Source organism: Gymnogyps californianus, chromosome Z (assembly GCF_018139145.2).
Source record: "Gymnogyps californianus isolate 813 chromosome Z, ASM1813914v2, whole genome shotgun sequence".
Taxonomy (NCBI): Eukaryota; Metazoa; Chordata; class Aves; order Accipitriformes; family Cathartidae; genus Gymnogyps; species Gymnogyps californianus.
In genome coordinates, this window is record NC_059500.1 from 50,495,048 (window position 1) to 50,516,323 (window position 21,276).

Here is a 21,276-nt window from a genome sequence, read left to right on the forward strand (position 1 = left end):
ACTTGTGTTTTCCTATTATCAAGAAAACAAAGGCACCATTGTGAAAGATAAGATGATAAAATGCACAGCTCAGTTCATACACCTGCAATGATACTTGAACTCCTCGATTCTCAGCTATCCATCTCCATCAAACATATTACGTCACTACAAATTTCTGAAAAATTGCAGACACACTTGGGGGAAAAAAAACCCAAACCCCAAAAAGCAACAAAAAAAAAAACAAAGCAATTTCAGAATTTCTTGCTCCATGTGGAAACCCACGCTAGCAAAAACCCAGCCATCATCCAGATCTGAGTCTCAATTCCAATAGGCTTTAATAGTGGAGGCTGTAGTGTGAGAGTCCTGCAAGCCTGTGTAGCATGAAGACTTTGTGACTTCTGTGACTTTTCTTTTTAAAAGGTGACTTTAAAAAATCTGCTGTGGCTCATGCACCTGAAATTGTCAACATAGAGCTTGAAAACTGATCCCGCAGGGGATGTTTCTTATGAGTCACGGAAAAGGAAAGCAGTGAAACTGTGTAAACTATCAGTGACAGCTATGATTCATAGCTTCTGATTAAAGCAATACAGGACATGTTGTGCAACAGTATGCAGACAGCAGCTTTGATATGGAAATGCAAAAATATTACAAAGTATATTCCTAGAAGCAATTTTCAGGCAGGTTTTAAGCTCCAAAGTGACTCAGAATATGGTCACCTCTGAGGTTATTTTAATTATCCAAGGGGATATGGTTTTTGTGGATTGTTGCTTTGCGGGCCTGTTTCTTGTTTTCAGAAGTCAAGCTTTTTTTTTTCTCTTTCAGAGCTTAGTGCTTCTATAAATGTGACCCTTTTCCCTTTCTGTTATTTTTCAGGGAAATACTGTATTTGCTGCCTCTTACCATTATTGGAATAGAAGCTGAGAAGCAGAAAACATGTTGGAAACAATTGGTAATCTTTTTTTATTTGTATCACTATATTTTTGTGGCCAAATCAAGTGTGCATCGTAGATTTAGGACATTGATATATACTGCTGAGAGAGGTTTTGTAAAAAATATCTACTGTGCTTAGAAATACATGATATATTTGTGTTTTTGTATTTTGTATTTGAAAACAAAAGGTGTACCACCATTTGCTGAGTGTATTTAATTTTTAGCCTGTTGTCTTGATTTCATTGTTTTAATCTTTACTAGAATTAAAAAAGTTCACATGAAAAAGACAAATTATGGCTATTTTTGTCACTACTTATTTACCGTGGTCTGTAGCCACAGTTCCTGTAACTGAATTTTAATGAAGGCTCTTTCACTTTTGTAACCCAGTTCTTGATGGACAAAAATGTAATTTTCATTGGCTTCTGTTTTGTGCTCTGCCTCTGACTTCCTGATTCATTAGACATGTTTGGGCTTGGATTTTTGTTCAGAACTGAACCATTCAAGTCATCTGTAGTTTGAACAGTAGAGAGAGATACATTTAAACCTGTTACCTGCTTGTATGTGGCTGTTTCTAAACTGCTACTGACTGGGAATGATTATCGCTACAGATACACATCGGGCCCTCCAGGCCATGGAGCGCTTACAGGCAAAACTTCGGGATCGAGGTGACGTTGCCAATGAGGAGAAACTGAGCTTATTGAAATCAGTGCTGCAGAGTCCTCTCTTTAACCAAATTCTCAACCTTCAGACTTCTGTTCAACAACTGAGAGATCAGGTAGGAAAAGCAGCCTCCCAGGTGCAAGAGAAAAATTGCTAAGAAGGTGCAAAAATGTGTGTGTCTCTCCATGTTGAATAATGAAATCAAATAGCTTAAATTAAATGTCCGAGCCAAAGCTTCGGGGAACTGAGGGTGACATACCCATTGACTTTTCTGGGCTTTGTTGAGGCACATAGTTTGTGTATGTGTTTTTTATATATATGCTTGTTACTTAGATGTGCATGGTAGGGAAATGGTGATACTGGGTGGGGAGTTAACATAAGGCTTTCTGTCTCTGTCCTTCAAAAGGACATAGGTCCTTTGTATGAGGTCATAGGATTTTTTTTTCCTAGGAGTCTTTTATTGCTCTCTTGTGTCTTACCCTGCTAAAATGAGAATATGTAAGGGAAGCTGTGGAATGTTGACTTCAGAAGGACTTTTTTTTTTTATAGGAATAAAAGATCAAAGAGAAGTAAGAGCTCCTACCTCCTTTTTTCCTTGCTCAGGGTTTTAAGTAAAAGTATTACTTTTCTGCATGTCTTCAGTAAGGATGAGAAAAGGGGCAGCAACTCGGCTATATTGACTTGATTATTTATTATTATAATTTAATTTCCTTGTCAGCAGAATAAGAACTTCAAGAATATAGAAAGTAGTTCAGTAACTGAATTAGGACTAAACTGTGTATCTGGCTTTGCAAATAGTTGTTCCTGTTGATTCCTGCAAGATGGGCAGCTCTGTGGCTGGTACGCAGAAATGCTGAAGTGGGAGGATGCAGCCGCTGCACACTGACCTTATCGTGAGCGTGGAGCCACGTCTGGTCTCTGACCGGACTGCGGCTGGTGGGGGGTCCTCACGATCTTGACACTACTTCAGCTGTGTGGCAGAAGAGCACAGTGTGGCCCTTTATTGCTTCTTGTGGATCATCTTGATGCTGTTTTGCACAGACAAAGTTAGAATGGTGTCTGCAGTCCTATATGTGACCGTATTTTTCAGATTTTGCGTGTTTGGCATGTAGAGACTTGATGACATTGGAGTGATTTAAAAAAATCTGGGAAAAAAAGCTGTTCTGAGGGTTTGTTTGCTCTGCTATTTGAGAAGGAGAATTTAACAGTGACATGCAGAAATGATGTGAATTGTGTGGTGATGACTCCGGGAACATGTACTGAGAAATGAACGTATGCCTGAAGCATTAATGGGAATTTGGTGAAAAGGCAAATTAAATTTTTAATTCCAGACATTAGCTGTGAAGTTGAAGGATGCTTCTCTTTTTAAACAGTCACCTAAATTAGTAAAATGAAGCAGCTGATACTACAGATAGGTAATTTCAGATCTGTATTTTTTAAAAAGCAAATAATAATTTTACCTTCCCTAACCCTGCAGGTTTATCTGTGCAGTAACTTAGTGGCCTGTGCATGTTGCGTGGTACATATCCAGTCTAGTTGACAGGGGAGATGCTTGGATAGGAATTCCCTTCTTGATATGTGCTTATATGAACACTTGTACATGCAAATGGATGTTTGTGGCCATTCTTAGATTTGAGTCAGCTCTTCAGACATTATCCTCTATTTTCTCTATAGAATCGTTTCTTCCCTACAATATGAGATTGCCTGTCTCTTCTATGCTTTATTTAAATGTTTATAAAGCATATTGAAACAGGACAAAGAATAAAATCATGAAATAGGCAGTCATGTTGAAAAAAACCTATATTTCTTGGCATTTTCAAAGGCTCCATTTTGTTCAAGGACACCCTTTAGTTTTCTTTTTATGTCTGGGAAGGTGCTGTGCTCTTGAAACTCTGAAACTACAGGTTGGTGAAAACTGCAAGACATGTGAATAGTGACGAGGCTTTTTGGCCAAACCGTGCCAGACTGAGGAAGGAGACAGGTTGTTTCCCAAGCACTTGCAGTCAGAGCTATGTTTGAGACAGGGTGACAGGTGGTGCTGAGCTGTGCAGTGGCTAGGTGGTGCAGTCTCTACCCAGTTGAGGCTAAGATGGCTGAATTTTTTTTATGTTTCACGATGAGCTGCACTGAAAGTTGAATGGGGGTCTGTTTTTTCTCAAGGTGAAGTGTAAGTGACAGTCTGTTAAACTGCTCCTGTGTTTTTAATTAGTTAATGAGTTTTTAAAGAGCTGCAAGACTACTGCAGAATTCTCAGGAGAAGGCCATCTTTTAGGAAAGTATAGGTTGAAAGAGAGTATGGGAGCAGAGAAGCAATAATGGTAATTTACTTTCTAAGTCAAACTGATTCCTTGCAAGCATCCCAGCAGAAGTAGGTCACTAAGTGAGACCTACTTGTGGGCCTGGAGTGACCTCAATAAATTTGAGGGTAGGCGGTATTCCCCTCTTGAGGCACTATGTCTGGAGGGCATAGAGATGATAGTGAGAGCCCGGTCTTCTGTTTGTGCAGTGGCTCTGGAAAATGAGCTGGCAAATCTTGTAAACATCTATCATGTTTCCCTAGGAAAAAATAAGATGCAAATATGCAGTTTTAGCAGACATATTCCTTGCATTCCAGTGAGAGTTACTACCAATTTTATGGTCCAAAATAGTAGACTTCCTTTTCTTTTTTTTCCTACAGATAAGGGATCTTTTAAGCACCAAAAGAAGATCTGAAAAAGTGTGTTTCTGCATGCATGGAGGTGTTTCAGATTTTCTGTCCCATTTCCTTAAAGCTTCTGTGTGTTAACTGGAAATTGATCCCCTTCATTGTTCGTGTGTGCTTAACAAGAGCCTCTTGAGTTTGTGTTTATGTTATGTGCAGTGGTGTGGACTGAGTGGTATGTTGCTTCATCTGGATGTTGGTGAGGCACGATGCTAAAGTCAGCAAATCTGATGCTTTGGTGCTTATTGGTAGATGCTTTAAATTTTTTTTTCTTAAATGAGCAAGCAGGATTTGTTTGCACTGCAAATCTGTCATTGCGAAGTTAAGAGCTGGATTGAGAAAAGTCTAGGGACAGCAAAGGGATGTTTTTTTGAGAATTACTGTCCTGACTTCACTAGTCGCTTGAGTTGAGGAGCACTGAAGGAACCATTTTTTTTTTTCTGCCTCTTCGTATCCTTATTCTTCAGTGAATGATCGTTTTCTCATGCTGAAGAGCAGTCTCATTGTTTGAAGATAAGGAAGTGACAGAAAAGAAAAACAGAGATTGCGCTGTTTTGAACTTTTCAATAATATTTTATTTTCTTTATAAAATATTTTAAAGAGAATACTCAGACCATGCTGGCAGTCCTCTCCCGCTTCTCTTCCTTTCCTTTTTGTCTCTCCCTTGTTCCACCTCCTCCTCCCCTCCTCCCGCCTCCACTTCACTCAGGGCTCTGCCAGAACAAAATACCCTTCCCTTGGCTGGGCTGCATTCCTCAGATTTTTTTTGCTTCTGAGTTTGACCATAGTTTTTTGTTCACAATGCAGCAGTGGGGAAGAGTCCTCCCGCAGCGCAGCATGTCCTGGGTTGCATGGGATAGCTGGGTGTCAGTGCTAGAGTGGATTTAGGGAAGAAGTGGGGAAACTGTGTCTTTTCATATTGCCTGTGAACACTAGCTTAAGTCTGTGGTTTGCACAACTAGAAGAAGCCTTTAGTTCCTTTCCTGAACCCCTTTCTGCAACAACGCCGTTTGCTCTCTGTTTTGAAGTGAAATGCTTATAAAAAATGCTAATTTGGAATCTGCTTCACCTGCCCCAAGGATGGAGACGTAAAGGAGCAGCCAGCAGGGTGGTGCTGGAGCAGTGCTGGTGCCAGTGCCCGTGCCGGTTCCTGGGGAGCCCGGGGGCTTTCGCTGCGGCGCAGGCAGCATGCCTGCGGGGAGCGCCTGGCAGGGCAGGGCGCCTGGCAGCGCTGTTCTCGCTGCTGCCTCCCTGCAGGGCTCGCATGGCGGCTGGCTTGCGCTTCGTCGCTTCCAGTGCGGTCACTGTTGCAGCCGACCTCTTTGCTACTCAGGACATTTGCAGTCAGCTGAAGTACTACTCTGTGCTTCTTGAGGTCTCCAAGGGCTGAGGCTCAATGGCTGGAGTGCAGAAACACTGAGAATTTGTTCTTGTCCAAGTTGAGACTTAGCAATGGCAATTACATTGCTTTAAACGTTGATACACTGCTGACGTGGCTTGGGTAGCTCCTTTTTTGTTAAAAAAATATTTTGAGCAACTACATGTAAGCACTGTTTGATTACATTTAGTGTATATCTATGTGACTGTAATGTAAGTTTTATCATACCTGGTGGTTTTTGTGAATTTTTCTTTTTGTCTTATGCCAAATTATGTCCACATTGCAGATGTTACATACAGTAAGGAGAAAGCTGATCAAGGAAAATTAGCATAAGCCAAATAAAACAAAGCAATATTCTTTCATACGGTACTTACACAATCACAGTGCTATAAAGCTACTTCTTGATGGAATTATGGTGATTTTATTACTCCAAAGTAGTGCAATTTATATGTTATGAAAAATACTTCATGCAACCACAAGAGCATCATCTTTCTAAGATTTCCGCTTGTGGTTTATTGCTCCCCCTGGAATGACCTGTACTTCTGTGGTTAGCAAGAATATATACCAGTTCTTCTCAACTTTTACATGCTATAAGCCAGTATTTCAGGAGGGGGACAGGGAAGAGAGTGGTTGTCACGTTTCTGCTTGCAATTTGGGGATTCTGAACTTCTACCTTTAGAATCATTATAAATGTCATTATAAAACAGAAATGTTTTTAAAGTGTAAGCATGTGTGTGTGTTAGCAGGAGACATTCTGAAATCTAAGTTTTTTGCACACACACACACACACACACACAACTTTATTCTGTTAGCAGTTTGACATTTTTTCTTAGAGTTTTGTTTTTTTTCTTGGAGTTTCACAGGTCAGAAGCCACTTTATATGAGGTAGGCTTCCTGTGTTAAGCACATCCTCCATTGAACGTGTAGCTGTGTTTGTTTAGAAAAGGTGTGATAAAAATGAGGTACTGCTATCAGTTGCTATTGAAGAGGTGATGTTTGATACTGCGTTGCAGCTGTGCTGTAATCACAGTTGTACTGAAGATTTGAGGTGAAGCTTTTTAAAGTTCTAGTTAAACGGGTGTGGATTGGAGGGTTATTTTTGCCTTTTCCTGCTGTGTATAGTATGCAGCACTTCTTTTCTGTGGTATTTCAACCATCATGCAAATAAAAACGATCCAGTGTCTTCAGAATAATGGAGTTGTTAATTAGTTATGGAAAATGTCTTTGAAAAACATGAACAACTTCCATCTTCTGGTTTGGAAGGCAGAAGGAGTGGGAGAGGTCAGTCAATTCCTGTATGTTTGCAGTGATGTCCCAGCTCATACAAGTATGCAGAAGGGATGAAATGTCAGACTGAGAAGGTGGGCACTATATTGCCAGTTTGAACAGGATTTGGTCTATGAAAACATACAATGTAGAACTAAAATATGAATCGGCCTGGTGCTACTTCTGTTTTAGCATGGGGATATGTCAGTTTTCTACCAGAGAGAAAAACATAAATCCCTGAGGAGACTGTCATATCTTAGTTGAAGAACTCCTTCAAACTTACCTAGAGAAGAAAATGGTGATACTGGGCACATGTTCACATGGAAGTTAATATGCCCATCATGGCTAGCCTGCCATTTGAACATTACAAACAGTGAAAGGAGCTGTGTAAAACAGTCCTCTGTTAAGCAGTACTAGCAGAACATATATAGAACATAGTACAGGATGGTCACAAAGCTCTGCATGCTGAAGGATGTGCTGTATGGGATATTGAGTGGTACAAGAAGTATTTTAGATTCAGAGAAGGCATATAATACAGTTCATTGTAAGGGCAATGTGTCATACTCAATAACCTTTTATTTGAGGTGTAGCTCCATTTTTTGTCTTTGCTGTTTGTGCATGCAGGAAAGTGTTATATATTAGAGAAAAACAGTATCATGATGTGAACACCATTTGTATCATTCATACTATTCTAAAATTGTCGTATCTTTGGATTACTGTGGCTTGCTTGATCTACTTTTTGTGCATTGCATGATTTTTCCTGTGTTGCAACTTGTTCCCTACACATTTCCATGTAAAGGAGTGCTCTAGATACAGGAAAGACATTAACTTTTTATCCAGAGAGAGGTTTCACAGACTAGGATTGTCTCTATGTTAGCAGTCTGCACACCATGTGGTAACGTGGAAAAAACTTAAGGTGAAATTAATGAAGGAAGATGGAAGGAAAATAGACAGTGGGGTGGGCACAGCAGCAGTTCCTCAGCTACAGTCAATTTCTGTGCCTTAAAATTCTGTTTCTGTCCTTTTTTGCCTGCATGGCTCTTTCTTTGTAAAGCAGAAGGGGTTCTAGGTTTCTGCATATAGTCTCAAATTTTGCTTTTAGCATTATTGTAGGATTTTCCTTCTTTTCCCTTTTTTGTCTTAGAAGGTGACTGCACACTCCATTCGAAGTGGGGAATTGACACACAGTTGGGTTTTATAGGACTATCAGTAATACCAGTGACCCTTCCCCTTCTGCCATCCTGAAGGATGAAACCTCAGAAAGCTCCTGCCACATTAAAAGGGTCCCAGGACAGAGTAATGCTGTGCTTAGGACAGTGCTAAATGAAACTGAAGGTGTTTCATCTATTTTTCTCTAAGTTTAATTGTATTGACTGGAGTCGTAACCACTCTCAGCTGCTTAGCGTTGCCTACTTAGTTTGAAGTTACCACTCCAAAGGCTGCACTGAAGAGGTTATGTGAGCTCTCACTAACCTACATTGGGCAAAATCAGTAGGTTTTGCTCATACTATGCTGTTGCTTATTTAGGCTAACCTTACTGGCTTTGCCTGAGCAGGTGATGAGTTCTCTAGTGACTCCTTTCACCAAGCGAGCTCTGAGGATGGTAACCTTCAGCAGGAAGGGGGCAGTTCAGTGCTATTTTCTACAATGAGCACTGCAATTTAGAAAATTAACGTATATCCATGACTTACTAACATTTGTGATGCCAGACCCATATAGTATGGCCTTTGAGTGCACATGAGAAGTAGTTTGGATTTGCATCTTATATACTCTTAGGCTGCTTTATCTTGCTGTGGAAATGTGAAAATGTTTTTAAATAGAAGCAGTGCAAGACTGGCTAATTACAGTGGTGTTAAATACTCTTACAAATAATAATTTGATCCATGACAATTTTTTGTGGGGAGGAACATGACAACAGGATGTATAAGAAGATTTGAAGGTGGAGGAGAACAAGAAATGAAGCACATAAATTGACCAAGTTCAGTGATACACTTTTATACATTGAAATGGATGACATTGGGAAGGTGGAAGTGAATTAACCTATTGTAGGGACTCATGCAGATAAGAAATGCAGTATGGCATAGACTTTATTAGTTTCAAATCCATGCATATAATGTAAGGGGAAATCTTGCATTCATGGGAGGGCAGAATTTGATTGTGTCTCTGGGTGTTGTTACATGTAATGAACTGTGAAACGAGGCTTATCTACCTGTGCCTTACAGGCTTGCTGAAATGACTGTATGTGATTAAAGAAGGTGCATGTGTGCACATTTTAGGGATTATGATTTGTTTGAAACATAACCCAAGTGATTCCTCACAAATATGGACAACAGAATGTAATCACTGTGTAATGGAAATCACTGAGTTCCAAACATCCTGGTTTTCCTCGTTCCAGTTTTTTATGGCAGAGCAGGCTAAGTGCTGTTGAGGACTTTCCTTTCCAGTGCTGTCTTGTGGTATTTTTTCTGTAACTTGAGGGTCTTCCCAGGCACATAAGGTGTTCAACAAATGATGTTTGTTCTGTTATGTTTTCCTAAAGCACCCAGATGAGAAGGAATTGTGTGATGGAGAACAATACTGACCTTTTAATGACCAGACTGTTGGGAGAATGATATGATAAACCTAATGGAAGTAGCATGCTTAAACAGTTGAGACTGGTGCATAGACATATTAGAATACATTTACAGTTTTGAAATTTTTTGTTGATACTTGAAGTTTAAAAATAAGGCTTCAAGGAAGGGGAATCCCAGTCTTTTGTATTGTGGTGCAGAATGCTAAAAAATTTGCACTGTAAAACTATGAAAAGTATTTGAGGCTGCAGTATTGTGGTCCTAAATTGTGGTTAGTGTGCCAGGCAAGTATGAAAGAGATCGATGTGGAGTAAAACAGTGCCTGTTGACAGTCAACAGGCAAGTGAGACAACAGCCAAATGAGGGCTCCTGCTTCACTTGAGCTTTATACCACCACCAGCCATTCATTAGATTGGTCGGCAGAGACATGTTTGAGAATAGGTAGTATACTATGGTTGGGCAAAGCAGAGAATTTTATTTCTTTTCTGCTCTAAGAGAAGTGTATTGTCAAGGCTGTGTGTCTAAAGGTACGACTGTGGTTTTGAGATCAGCCTGGTGATTTTAGACTTGTTCAGTAATTTTGTATTTAATTCTAGCTGATTTAGAGAGTCACGTTGGCAGCCGTAGTGCATAGTGATGCAGAAACCCTGACCAGTGAAATTTATTCCTGACGTAGCTGGTGAGGTATCTTTCTTTTTTCATCAAAACATACATACTTTTTTTTAATTATTATTTTCTTGTAAAATAATCGATAAATTTGGTTTTAAAAATACCGGTACTGTAGAAGAAGCTTGTTCATACTTGTTTACCTTTACCATTGTGTTAGAGTACTTCAAGCTGCTGTGCTGATAGGAACAAAAGAATTTTAGGCAGAGTATGGAAAATAATTTTAGATTATTTTCATCAATTTTTTTCATGTTTTATGCTGATAATTCACAACTTTACATCAATTGTAAATATTAAATATAATTTTTCTTTTAAAAATGTCTTTGTAGAATTGCAAATTGGAATTTCAAATATTTTTAACAAGCAGTTGGCCTATCATGATGCTCTTGGATAAGGAGGAGGTTTCTGCTGTGTTTGTAAATCTGTGTTGCCATCAATCTTTTACAGGTAAATATTACACCTTCCATACATTCCACTGGTGAATTCCCCCAGCTTCTCCATCATGGTGTGAATGTGGGGTCCTTGCCACATAATGAGTCATATTTGTTGGCTCAGCAGAACGGCAGCCCAGCTAATATGCTAGAAGCATCGATGAGATCCACTACTCCTCAGATTAATGGGAAGTCCTCTAGTGATGACTTTGAGCAGCTGATCAGAAATATGTCCCAGGTAAGCATGTCATCTGGTAACCATGAAATGTAGATCACTGATTATCTGGAAGATTAAAATACATGTATGTTTATTTAAATGCAGTTGAGTTACTAAGCAAACCAGAGCTCACTTGCTATATAAAACAAAAAGAACCTTTTATTTTGAGGAACAATTGGTAAATGAGAAAACAGCTGGAAAAGTAGCCTTGACGTTGTCACTGCTGAGTTACTGTCCTTAGCTGGGCAGCGTGCCTCTCACAGATCAGTATGCCATTATTTTTCTGTGCTCATTGTAGGACTGCCGCTCTGTGTGTGAGGGAGATGCTTTGTCAGAGCATGCTCTTCTATGCATAACTAATGAAAGGTAGTTCTGTGACTTGCTTGGAAATAAGACGGGAAATTCCTTTTTGGCCTTGCTACGCATTGTTCTGTAATCTTAGTGCTTTTCTGTGGTAGGCAGAAATGGTGTACGAGTCCCTTCAGTGGCTGGAGCTGAGAATGACCAGGCATATAGTCAAGCATTTTTGTAATTATCCTGTAATAGAGCCAGATAGGGGAAGTCTTCTGTTCTCCTGGAGAGCCTTTTGCACAGTCCTACTTTTTCCCTTTTTCTGAAATTCATCGTCTTTTTCTAGTTCTGCTTGAGACTTGGCCTGTAGCCTGTAAAATTTTGTAGATACATATATCCAAGTTTAGTCACTACTAAGCCTAAAGTCTGTATATTTAGGTGTTGTTTCCTGATTTCCTCTTCTGGGCTGTAATAATCTTTATGTCTCAAATCTTTCATAATTGTCACTTTTCTGTACGATAGCGAGAAATCGGAACTGAACAACTGTTTCAGTTATTAGCTAGTGTAGCCTTGTCCAGCTGTAGCTGTCAAATTAGAAACTCATTTTCAAGTTGTTGACCACATTCATTAATGCTGCTTTTCAACATTTGTAACATTTGTACCCTTTTTTTTTCTTCTGAACAGGGTCGTCTTGTTGAGACCATTGAGCTTATTAAACCTTTAAGTGGTGGTCTGGGCTTCAGTGTCGTGGGACTCAAGAGTGAAAACAGGGGAGAACTAGGAATATTTGTGCAAGAAATCCAGGAAGGAAGTGTGGCACATAGGTAAGATTACTACTGGAATATTTTGCTGTACCAAGTGTTAACATGACACTGCAATTTAGTTGTGTTATTGCAGTTGTTTTTGTGGTACAAGGGCATGTTTCTCTCGTATTCTAAGCCATACATCATAGCAGATTTAAAATTACTTAACACTACAATTTATGTAGCGTTGGAACAGGGCAGCGTATGATCTGTTGTGAATTTCTAGAAACTACAGATGTAGTTTCTCTGTGATTTGTTTATAATATCTCCTTTCCAACAGGGAAAACGGGGAGCTTACTGTTCTGTTTCATGGCTTTTAAAGCTGAAATACAGACCTTGCCATCCTTGAATGCACTGAAAAACAATTTGGTGCAAAAAAAATCGGTTGTAACTAGCAGGGTTGTTTGTTAGGTAGGGTCCCACTGAGCAGGTGTGAAACCCAGCTTTTAAGTCAAGCAAGGCTTGACCTAAAGTTGTTAGACTCTTAAAAAGAGATACTCAACTGATGTTACCATGAACTCAGCAATAATAATAGCTTGCTGAAAGTACACTTTAGACTTTAATCCTGATTCTACAAGTAGTGTTGAGAGAAATGGATTTCTACTGTAAGAACAGCCCGAGGGAGCAAACGAACTCAGTGGTGAATGGCAGCAGCACTGGTTCACTGCAGACTGGTGGGGTGTATCACTGTGTGTGGATTTGCTGATCAGGATCTTGGCCAGAGCTGCTTTGTGGTGTACTCTGCATGTTGTGTGGGGCAGCTGTGTGGGGCAGCTGAGTCATCTTGGTGCTGTTTCTCACTGTGCTATAGGGAGAAATTTTCTGATTATTTGTGGTCTGAACACTGTCCTTTTAACAGAGGGCGGAGCATGGCCTACAGAGTTAATTCAGTTACAAAAAGTGGCATGCTCTATGTCATTACAATATTTTTTAACCTGCCTAAATTCCACTTGCTGTTTTTTTGTGTTTTTTTCTTTTTTCCCCCTTAAAGAGGTCTTTGTTTTTACTTCTCTTATTCCGTGGAGTTGAGACCTATCTTTACTGAATCAGGCCCTGCCTGATTCACTGGCACGAAGAGAAAGATTCAGCAACTGTTAAAGGCCTCATAAATCAGAAAAGCCCTGGCAGTAATAAGTCTTTGAGAGCACTCTGAAAAGCAGTTCAAATTCACAAGCGAAATATTATGAGTTGAAGCTAGCTAGTGTTTTTCCTGAATGCTGTTGAGTACCTTGGCTTCTACACTGTAGGTGCTTACAAAAGCTGGTGTAATAGGGATCCTTGTTTTCGTTGCTGCCCTTTGTTTTCAAAGCGTTGCCACTTCGGGACATTGAAGACAAGACTCCAGAGTTTTTGCTGGTTTGTTGCAGAAGCAATAGAAGTGGTGGAGGAGGCAGAGGGTAACTCACCTGTGTAGGCTTCGTACACTTCCTTTGAAGTAGGTCTGGGGAAGGGCTCAGTATGTAAATTTACAGTAGTGCTTCCTTTGTCAGAAAGTGAAGAGTTATTTTTTTCATTTGTTCAGGGCTTTTTTCCCCCTCATTTAAAAGGGATCCATTTTATAATTTTCTTTGTTTCTCTCTCTGCCTCCCCTTCTTTTTCTCTTTTTTTTTTCCCCCTTGGTTTTGTGCAAATCAAAATTTGCTTCTGTAACATCTTGATGAAAGTGTGTTCCACTCCACGGTTTGGTAAATATTCAGAATGGGCGCACTGAACAAAGTGGAGCTCTTGGTCTGTTAAGCAAAAGGCTCAAAGTCAAGAATAAACATAAGTTCCCAGGCTATGGTTGGGAGCGACTGAGATCTAATATGCTTAGTCTCGCATGGGGGTACAGGGAGAAGAAAGCTAGCTAGGGGGTAGTAGCCAGGGGAGAGTGGCAGTGGGATTAGCTTCAAAGGAAGCAATCACCAGGGTGCCGCATCAGCTCCTTTCAGCAAAACTGCAGGGAGAGATTAAAAGGTGGGGGGAATAGAGAACAGGTTATTAAAAATACTGGAAAATTGTCAAAATATTGTAATTTCTGTGGCAACACTTCTTTGATTTTTCTTGTTTGTTTATTTTGTCATCCCCCTTCCCTGTTTACACATACGTGACAGAGATGGAAAGCTGAAGGAAGCAGATCAAATCCTTGCTATTAATGGACAAGCCCTTGATCAGACAATTACACATCAACAGGCTATCAGCATCCTACAGAAAGCAAAAGATAATGTCCAGCTAGTTGTGGCCAGGGGCACTTTCCCTCAGCTCATCAGTCCTGTAGTTTCCCGGTCTCCTTCTGCTGCTAGCACAGTTTCAGCCCATTCCAACCCGGTGAGTATACCCCAAATGTCTGTGTATTCAGTTCTGGGCATGTATGCACTTACTGCATCTAGTATTTTGAGACAGTTTTTTGTAACTTGTATGTACATTTCCTTCACAGTTCTTAAGGTGTTTCTTCTCTTTATCTTTGTTGTACCTTTTCCCATGCAAAGAGTAGAAAATATTCCGGCTTGCTGACGGCAGTTCTTGATCTTGGACGTATTCCTTCTTCCCATCTGTCAAATGCTCTGTATCCACCAATGCAAATTCAGCATGTTTACCTTACTTTATGAAGCTTTATTTTGAGGTAGCAGTAAACAGGATCTTTTTTTCTCTTTGCCTTCTGCTTGGGCAAACAGAAATTTTTGAGGCATTGCAACCTGACCTGCACCATCAGCTGGATGGGTGCTTCTCTATTTGTTTCTCTGTTGTCTGTTAGCGGTGGGGCTTAAGTAAAGCAACAAGACAGAGACAGCAAAATGCCATGTGTAAGGACACACTTTAGGACCCCCAGAAAACAGCTCTGCTACATTTCCTTTCTTCTGAAAGCTTTTGCACATCTAGGTGTGGAGAATATAGCTCAGAAACATGGTGATATTAACTGCATTTTCTTTTTCTGGTAACTTACGTAATAGCTTGTCCTGGGATGAAACGGCCTATCTTCAGTTTCTGTAGGTTTCGCTGTTCAGTCATCTGTGGCCCTTCAAGGGAGTCAATAATTAGAAGTGTACGGAGCAATCAGTCTGGAAAAAGCAGCTATTTTAGTGTTTATTTTAATCATTAGCGTAAAACCTTTAGTGAAGAAATTTCAGAATTATTCTTTTCTTCTGTGTGCAGAAATAAAGCTGATTGGCCTAACTTTTCCTGTCAGCACATAGGAGAGGCCTGCTCTCTTCCAATATTCCTGTGACACACTGTCTGTGTGATTGTTTCTGTATTCTCCGAACAGCTTCCCTTGCTTGAAAAAATGGTCCTTTCGAACATGCCACAGATGCTTCTTGTTTTTTATGCATGCATTTCCCAGTCCTTGTGTTCTCTTCGCTTTCAAATGCTGGGGGAAAGCAGCTTATCTGGAGCCGTTCTTTTTCCTTCAGGCTTTGCTTGATCATCATTGGTTTATGTTAAGACTGTGGATTCCCAAACAGGTACTACAGGGCTTTGAATTTGCAGTACCTTGATTATTCCAAAATAACTGCTTGTTTTCAAGATCCTACCTGGTGGAGCACCAGCTGCGGTTTTAAATTTCAGATGAGTTTACGGTGTGGTTTTTTCTTCAGGAGAAACAATACCAGAAGCTTCCAGTTGGCCCTTCAGTACCGCCCCATGTGAGCGAGCTAGTGTTTGTCTTTCTTTCAGAGCAGTTTTGCTCCTGTCAGAACACGAAGCCTGCCATCAGCGCTACTTCATTCCAATGCTGTTGACAATGGACAACCCAGAAATCTTTGTTCATTGCACAGGGGGCAATGCTGCTAATGCCTACCTCGCAATACCTGGTGCTGCTTTCACCCTTAACCTCTCAACTGAGTTTATGCTTTCTCCTGTGCTTTGTTATAATGGCCGACGTGAACATGCACTTACCTGAAGATTTTAATTTCCAGTCCTGTGAGACTTCCTAGCAGCGGTATTTTTCTCACTGAGTCCAATGGGGCATGGAGGTGGACCGTCCTAGGTTGCTGCTTAAATTCATTCAGCAAGTTCTTGAAAGGCCTGACCCACTACCCAGCTCTGGTTTGTACCAGAGAAATTCCAGCTGTTATGGAATGAGCAATTTATTGCTTAAGTATTATGTAATCTTATACCTAATAGTAATTGTTAGAAAGGTCCCATATTTCCACCTTCCTCCCACCTTCCTTTATTCAAAAACATACCCAAGAAATAAGAGAAAATATTTTGCAAGTTTTAATACATACGTCCTTATTTTAATCATTTGCACGCTTATATTTATTCCTTTTAGGTTCACTGGCAGCATGTGGAGACCATTGAGTTGGTGAATGATGGCTCAGGTCTGGGATTTGGGATAGTGGGAGGAAAGTCAACTGGAGTGATTGTTAAAACCATCCTCCCAGGAGGGGTGGCTGATCAGGTAAATTCAACCTACCCTTCGGTTTACTGTTCAGTAAGGTTTGAAGTTACTCTTTACTTTCATAATCATGCTAAGTAGTGGTAGCTTGTAAGTGTAAAAAAGAGAGAGCAAGTGGTGAGATTTTTCCTCAGTAAATGTGTGTTTAGTGCAGGGGATCTGTGCATTAGAATGTAAAAGCTGGATTAGGCTCTAAATCACGTTTTCAAACCTGTTACATTATACATGTTTGGTGCAGATGCATTTAGACTCCTAATTCTTTCATGAATATGCTGGTTGTAATCCAGGGGTGGGGGACACACCAAACACTTATTTGCTCTGCCCCGACAGCTAAGAAGAGCATCTGCTTCTCTCTGCTGGGCTTACTGAAGCTTGGAGCAGGCATGTGGCTTCATGTGTCTGCTTCAGGACACAGGCTGTGCTCCTGCCTGAAGGGCTCATACGAATTGAATTTGGTGATCACAGCTCATTTCAAGCTTGTCCGTTGGACAAGTATCTAGGACTGCGTTAAAGATGGTCAAGGACTGAATAGACACAGAGGCTGGTCAGTCTTTCAACCACAGAATTGGTGGCCTGATAACAGGACCTGGAGATACATGGACAGGATTTAGTGCTGCACTCTTTCCCTGAGCAGGAAGATGGATTCCTTTTACAGACCTGTCTCTTTAATACTTTTCGTATGGGCTAAACTCATGTGAAGCTTTTTTATTGATTAAAGGTAGATCATTAGGAGAGTAAACCAGTGTAAAGCAATATAAATAACTGGGTCACAGTAAGGGAGAAATGTATTCTATTTTGAAGTTATGGTTAATCCTGAGGACCAGTTTTTAAATAGAAGTGCAAAGCTGAATACACGTTTGTATGCTGTCTTTTGGAAGTGTGTTTGGAAGTGAAACTTGAAGTTCTCTAATCTACATGCAGTTGTTAAATACCAGTAGGTAGTAACAGTAACTATATGCATTTTTTTCTGTGCTCGAGTGACTAACTGCTTGAAAAAGGATGTCCTGGATATTTCTGGGGAAATTTCTAGTAAAATTAGTGTGCCATTAAGCAACGTACTTTTCTTCTACATGTTACCAGGATATTGACTTGACACCTTAAAAAAGTCACCTGGTTCATGTGTCTTAAAAGTGACTAAAGCTATGTGGTCTTTTTCTAATTGTATGGTACGTGGGAGAAATGGCAGGATGTTAATAGATCTTTTTTCATCATTATTCTTCCTCCAGCATGGGAGATTGTGTAGTGGAGACCACATCTTGAAAATTGGTGATACGGACCTAGCTGGAATGAGCAGTGAGCAGGTGGCACAAGTTCTGAGGCAGTGTGGAAATCGAGTGAAACTGGTAATTGCAAGAGGTCCTATTGAGGAGCCACCTCCACCAGCAGTCCCTCCGGGTACACCAGTACCCATCTCAACACCGGAGAAACAGGTAAGCAACAGTGAATATACTTAACTCATGGCAAACTTTTACTTCAAACTTCCTTTTCTTTTAACTGCTATTGGAATGTCTTTCACGCTTATGTTCTCAAAAGCCAGGATTTTCTTTCCCAGTAGCAGTGTTCTCAGCTGACAGTCTGGGTGAATTTAAATGTCATGAGTCCACAATGCAGGGAACTATATGCTTGAAGCCTTTTGGGATCAAGGCTTAGGACTTCCATAAGTATAATCTGAATAATGTCTGGTTCTGAGTTGCTTGTGATTGTGCAATAATACATTGGGAACAACTGAAGCCATGCAGTCTTCTTCAGACAGAGCAAGCTGGCTCTGTAGCATTTCTCTGTCCACCTGTCCTTTTCCTCTCCAGGAACATTTCTTATTTTCATATCATTGCAGCCATCCATCAGATGGTTCCTCCCTGTGCCAACCAGCACACAGATGCTGCTGCTTTCCTACGTCACCTGGCATTGCTCATTTGCTAGACATCTTCCAAAAAAAGTCAGCCAGCTGCTACCCTTATTTCCCTGCTGATGATTTTACTTTCTGTGTGGTTACTCCTCTACAACTGTCAGCCACTTCAAAAATGCTGTAAATATTATCATGTCCTGTCAGCCCAAAACCTCTACAAAATAGGTCATTTGCATGTTTGCAGCAAAGCCTGATTTCATGGAAGCCAGGAACAGTACTGTTTTGTCACATATAGTTATGACCAGACACATTTAAATGTGAATACGTGGAGTAACTGAATGAGAGAAGAAAAAGGTGATTGTTTTTGAGCCTACAACCAGATAGAATTTAAGCCTTACAAAGAATTTTTTGTTCTACTTTTTCCTGTTGTTTTTCTAGACTTTTTATTACCAGTTACAAATTACTTTTCAGATAGGTCACTTCGGAAGAAAAAAAAGCCTTAACAATTTTTGCATGATTACCAGTATTTTGCCTCTCTCCATTGTAGTGGTATCTGTGGAAAACAAACATACATTCTTCCCCTCTTTTGTGGCTATAAGGCAAAGAAAGTTAATCTTAACATGGAGTCTTCTGCGCATCTAAGGGGAGAGACAGACTGGTACTGTTGTGTCTCTACAGCACTCAGAGGCATGAAAACCTGGCTGTATTTTAGATAAAGGGATCAATATTTAGCCCGAATATTATTTATCTGAAAAGCAGCAGTCTCAAAAGATAAGCTGAATTTGATAACTTCTTCTGTGTGTATTTCTTCAATATTTGCCTTTCTGAGGTTATATGATGCAGTGTTGAAGGCTGTATCTGCAGCTGCAGGATGTATAGGATTTCTAGTACCAAGGAAATAGCTCAAAGCCACCAAGTGGCAAAATTTGACTTTCTTGCCACCTTCCTCTCCATTTCCATGCTTTTCAATACCTCGTTCCTGGTACATCTCTCCTGGCAGAACAGGCTATTCTTAAACTGCTTCTGCCTGCACAAAGTCTTGTTTTTGGAGGGAGCACCCAGTTAATGGTGCTGCAAGCCTCATTAATTCGAGTCTGGAGTGAAGATGATGATGGAAACAGCTTGGTTTGTTTCTTTCTTCCTGGCAAATACAGGGTGGGTGAAGACTTCATGATGCTCTTAAAGCTATTAGTGAGAGCAGAATGGCTTTCCAAAACGGGCACTTCTCATCATGTCCCCTGTAGATGTCTATCCTGTAAAAATTCATGAGGTTATAAAAATTGGAGCAGTTTTTTAGTGGCATTACCTGTGGCCAAAATAATCCTGTATTACCAAGCAGAGAAGTAGTTAAAGCAGTAGAAATTTATTTTTCTTGTGTTTGATTGTGGTTTTGGGTGGAGTTGTTCAGATAAAGAACTGAAGTCAGATTCTCTTTTGGCAAGTAGCATCACAGCTCTTCTGAAGTCGTCTTTTTTTGGCACATGCATACTTACCTAGTCAAAGCGGGTTTAGTTAGTACCTGCCTGGTTGCTGTATTGGCAGTTTAAAAAATATTAGCTGCTATTTGTCATGCAGAAGAGACAGAATAAAATAGGAGTATGGCAGAATCTTGATAGATTTGTACTGTATCTATGAATTCCCATTTTAAATATATGCATAAATATTGATGTCCATATAAATACAATGAAATTGAAAGCTTGTATATGTAATCATATACAGATATATATCAGCTATGGAAGTGGCTAGTAACTATCAGTTTTAGACAGCTGAAAAATGAAAAATTTTTAATAAAAGTTTTTTAAAAGCTGAAATTAAGTTTTATAAGTTGTTTTTTTTTTCTTTTAATACGAAAGCAATATTGCTGAAATGGGATTTTAATATGTATTGTACTTTCATTAACAATGAATAAATGAATTCATTACCCCAAAAATTCTTTGTTATTGAAATTCAGAGGGTTGTAGTAGATATTAGTGGAGATTGTCATTATTTAACTAGCTGGAAGTATAATTGCTGCTTTCTAAAACAGAATTTTTAAGTTTTTCAAAAACAAGAAACATAATTGCCTCACTAGTAATAGCTTTTATTATGTTTTAAACTTGGCATGCATAGGAAAAAAATAGCTTTAGTTTTTGAACAGGAATTTAAACAAAGAGAATGCAAAATATAATTTCGATCTTTTTTTCTTCTTTTTAATAACATAGTGGTCTAAAGCTGGTTCTGAGGAGGTCCCAGAAGGGCAGCAAGCTACATATTCTAACGTTTAAGCATGCTTTGTGTAACTTACTGTACAAGAGGTTCATTGTTCAATTTGTACAAATTTCACCAGCCATTTTAGTCATTAAATAATGATTGTATAGGTTAGAGGGTAATATCCTAGGGGCAGCGGGGCGGGGAGGGCATGACCTGCATTGCTTTACAGTGAGGAATGTTACCTATGTCTAGTTTCTCTGCTGAACACCAAATAAAAGCAGAAGCAAAGTTGGTACTTTCTTTTCTACATTTGTGTCTAATTTTACATGTTAATAACATCAAAGAATGTGGTGGACCTTTAAAGAAAAAAAAGCTTCCTTTCTAATCACGCTTTTCTTATTAGGCAGATGCTTCTGTTGATAGCTGTGAAGATGGGGAGAAGTTTAATGTTGAACTCACTAAAAACAACCAGGGATTAGGAATAACTATTGCTGGTTACATTGGAGACAAAACGTCAGGTAACGATTGGTTCCTGCAGTTTACTATACAGTCTGTTGCGTACTATGGTGTATGTGCATCAAAGACTTAATTTTAGTTTTGGTATAGCATCTCTAAAAAAAGCCTTGACCATCTAAAATCTTTTTAAAATTTGTAAAGAAAAATGGTGTGTTTTCCTTTTGTGAGAAGGACATTCAGATTAAAAGCAATCAGTTTTATTATAAAGTCCCACCTCAGCATTTTTTAATAAATTTTTATATTCACTCTTGGCTAAAGCTTGTGCTGAGATGTTTTTGCAAAACAGTTCTAAAATAGATTGAGCCATTTTCGTTAGAACTAGCTGGGCTTTTAAAATTACATTTTCATTTTTAAAAGGTTCTTACAAGATAATACATTAGTGTTCCGAGTAGTTTCAGGAAGTATTGTAATTATTTTTAAACAATGTGTATAGTACTGCTGGCTTATCAAGAATTCC

General features: G+C 39.6%; 1 protein-coding gene across 1 annotated transcript in view; it reads left to right on the forward strand.

Annotated features, from left to right (window-relative positions):
- Positions 1-891: 891 nt before the first annotated feature.
- Positions 892-21,276, forward strand: part of MPDZ (multiple PDZ domain crumbs cell polarity complex component) — a 90,930-nt gene continuing 70,545 nt past the window's right edge. The window contains exons 1-8 of the mRNA XM_050912624.1: positions 892-928; positions 1,518-1,684; positions 10,598-10,819; positions 11,774-11,913; positions 13,986-14,199; positions 16,142-16,270; positions 17,494-17,697; positions 20,707-20,821. Of these exons, the coding sequence (XP_050768581.1) occupies positions 913-928; positions 1,518-1,684; positions 10,598-10,819; positions 11,774-11,913; positions 13,986-14,199; positions 16,142-16,270; positions 17,494-17,697; positions 20,707-20,821 (1,207 nt within the window). The 5' untranslated portion in view covers positions 892-912. The remainder of the gene's footprint in view (positions 929-1,517; positions 1,685-10,597; positions 10,820-11,773; positions 11,914-13,985; positions 14,200-16,141; positions 16,271-17,493; positions 17,698-20,706; positions 20,822-21,276) is intronic.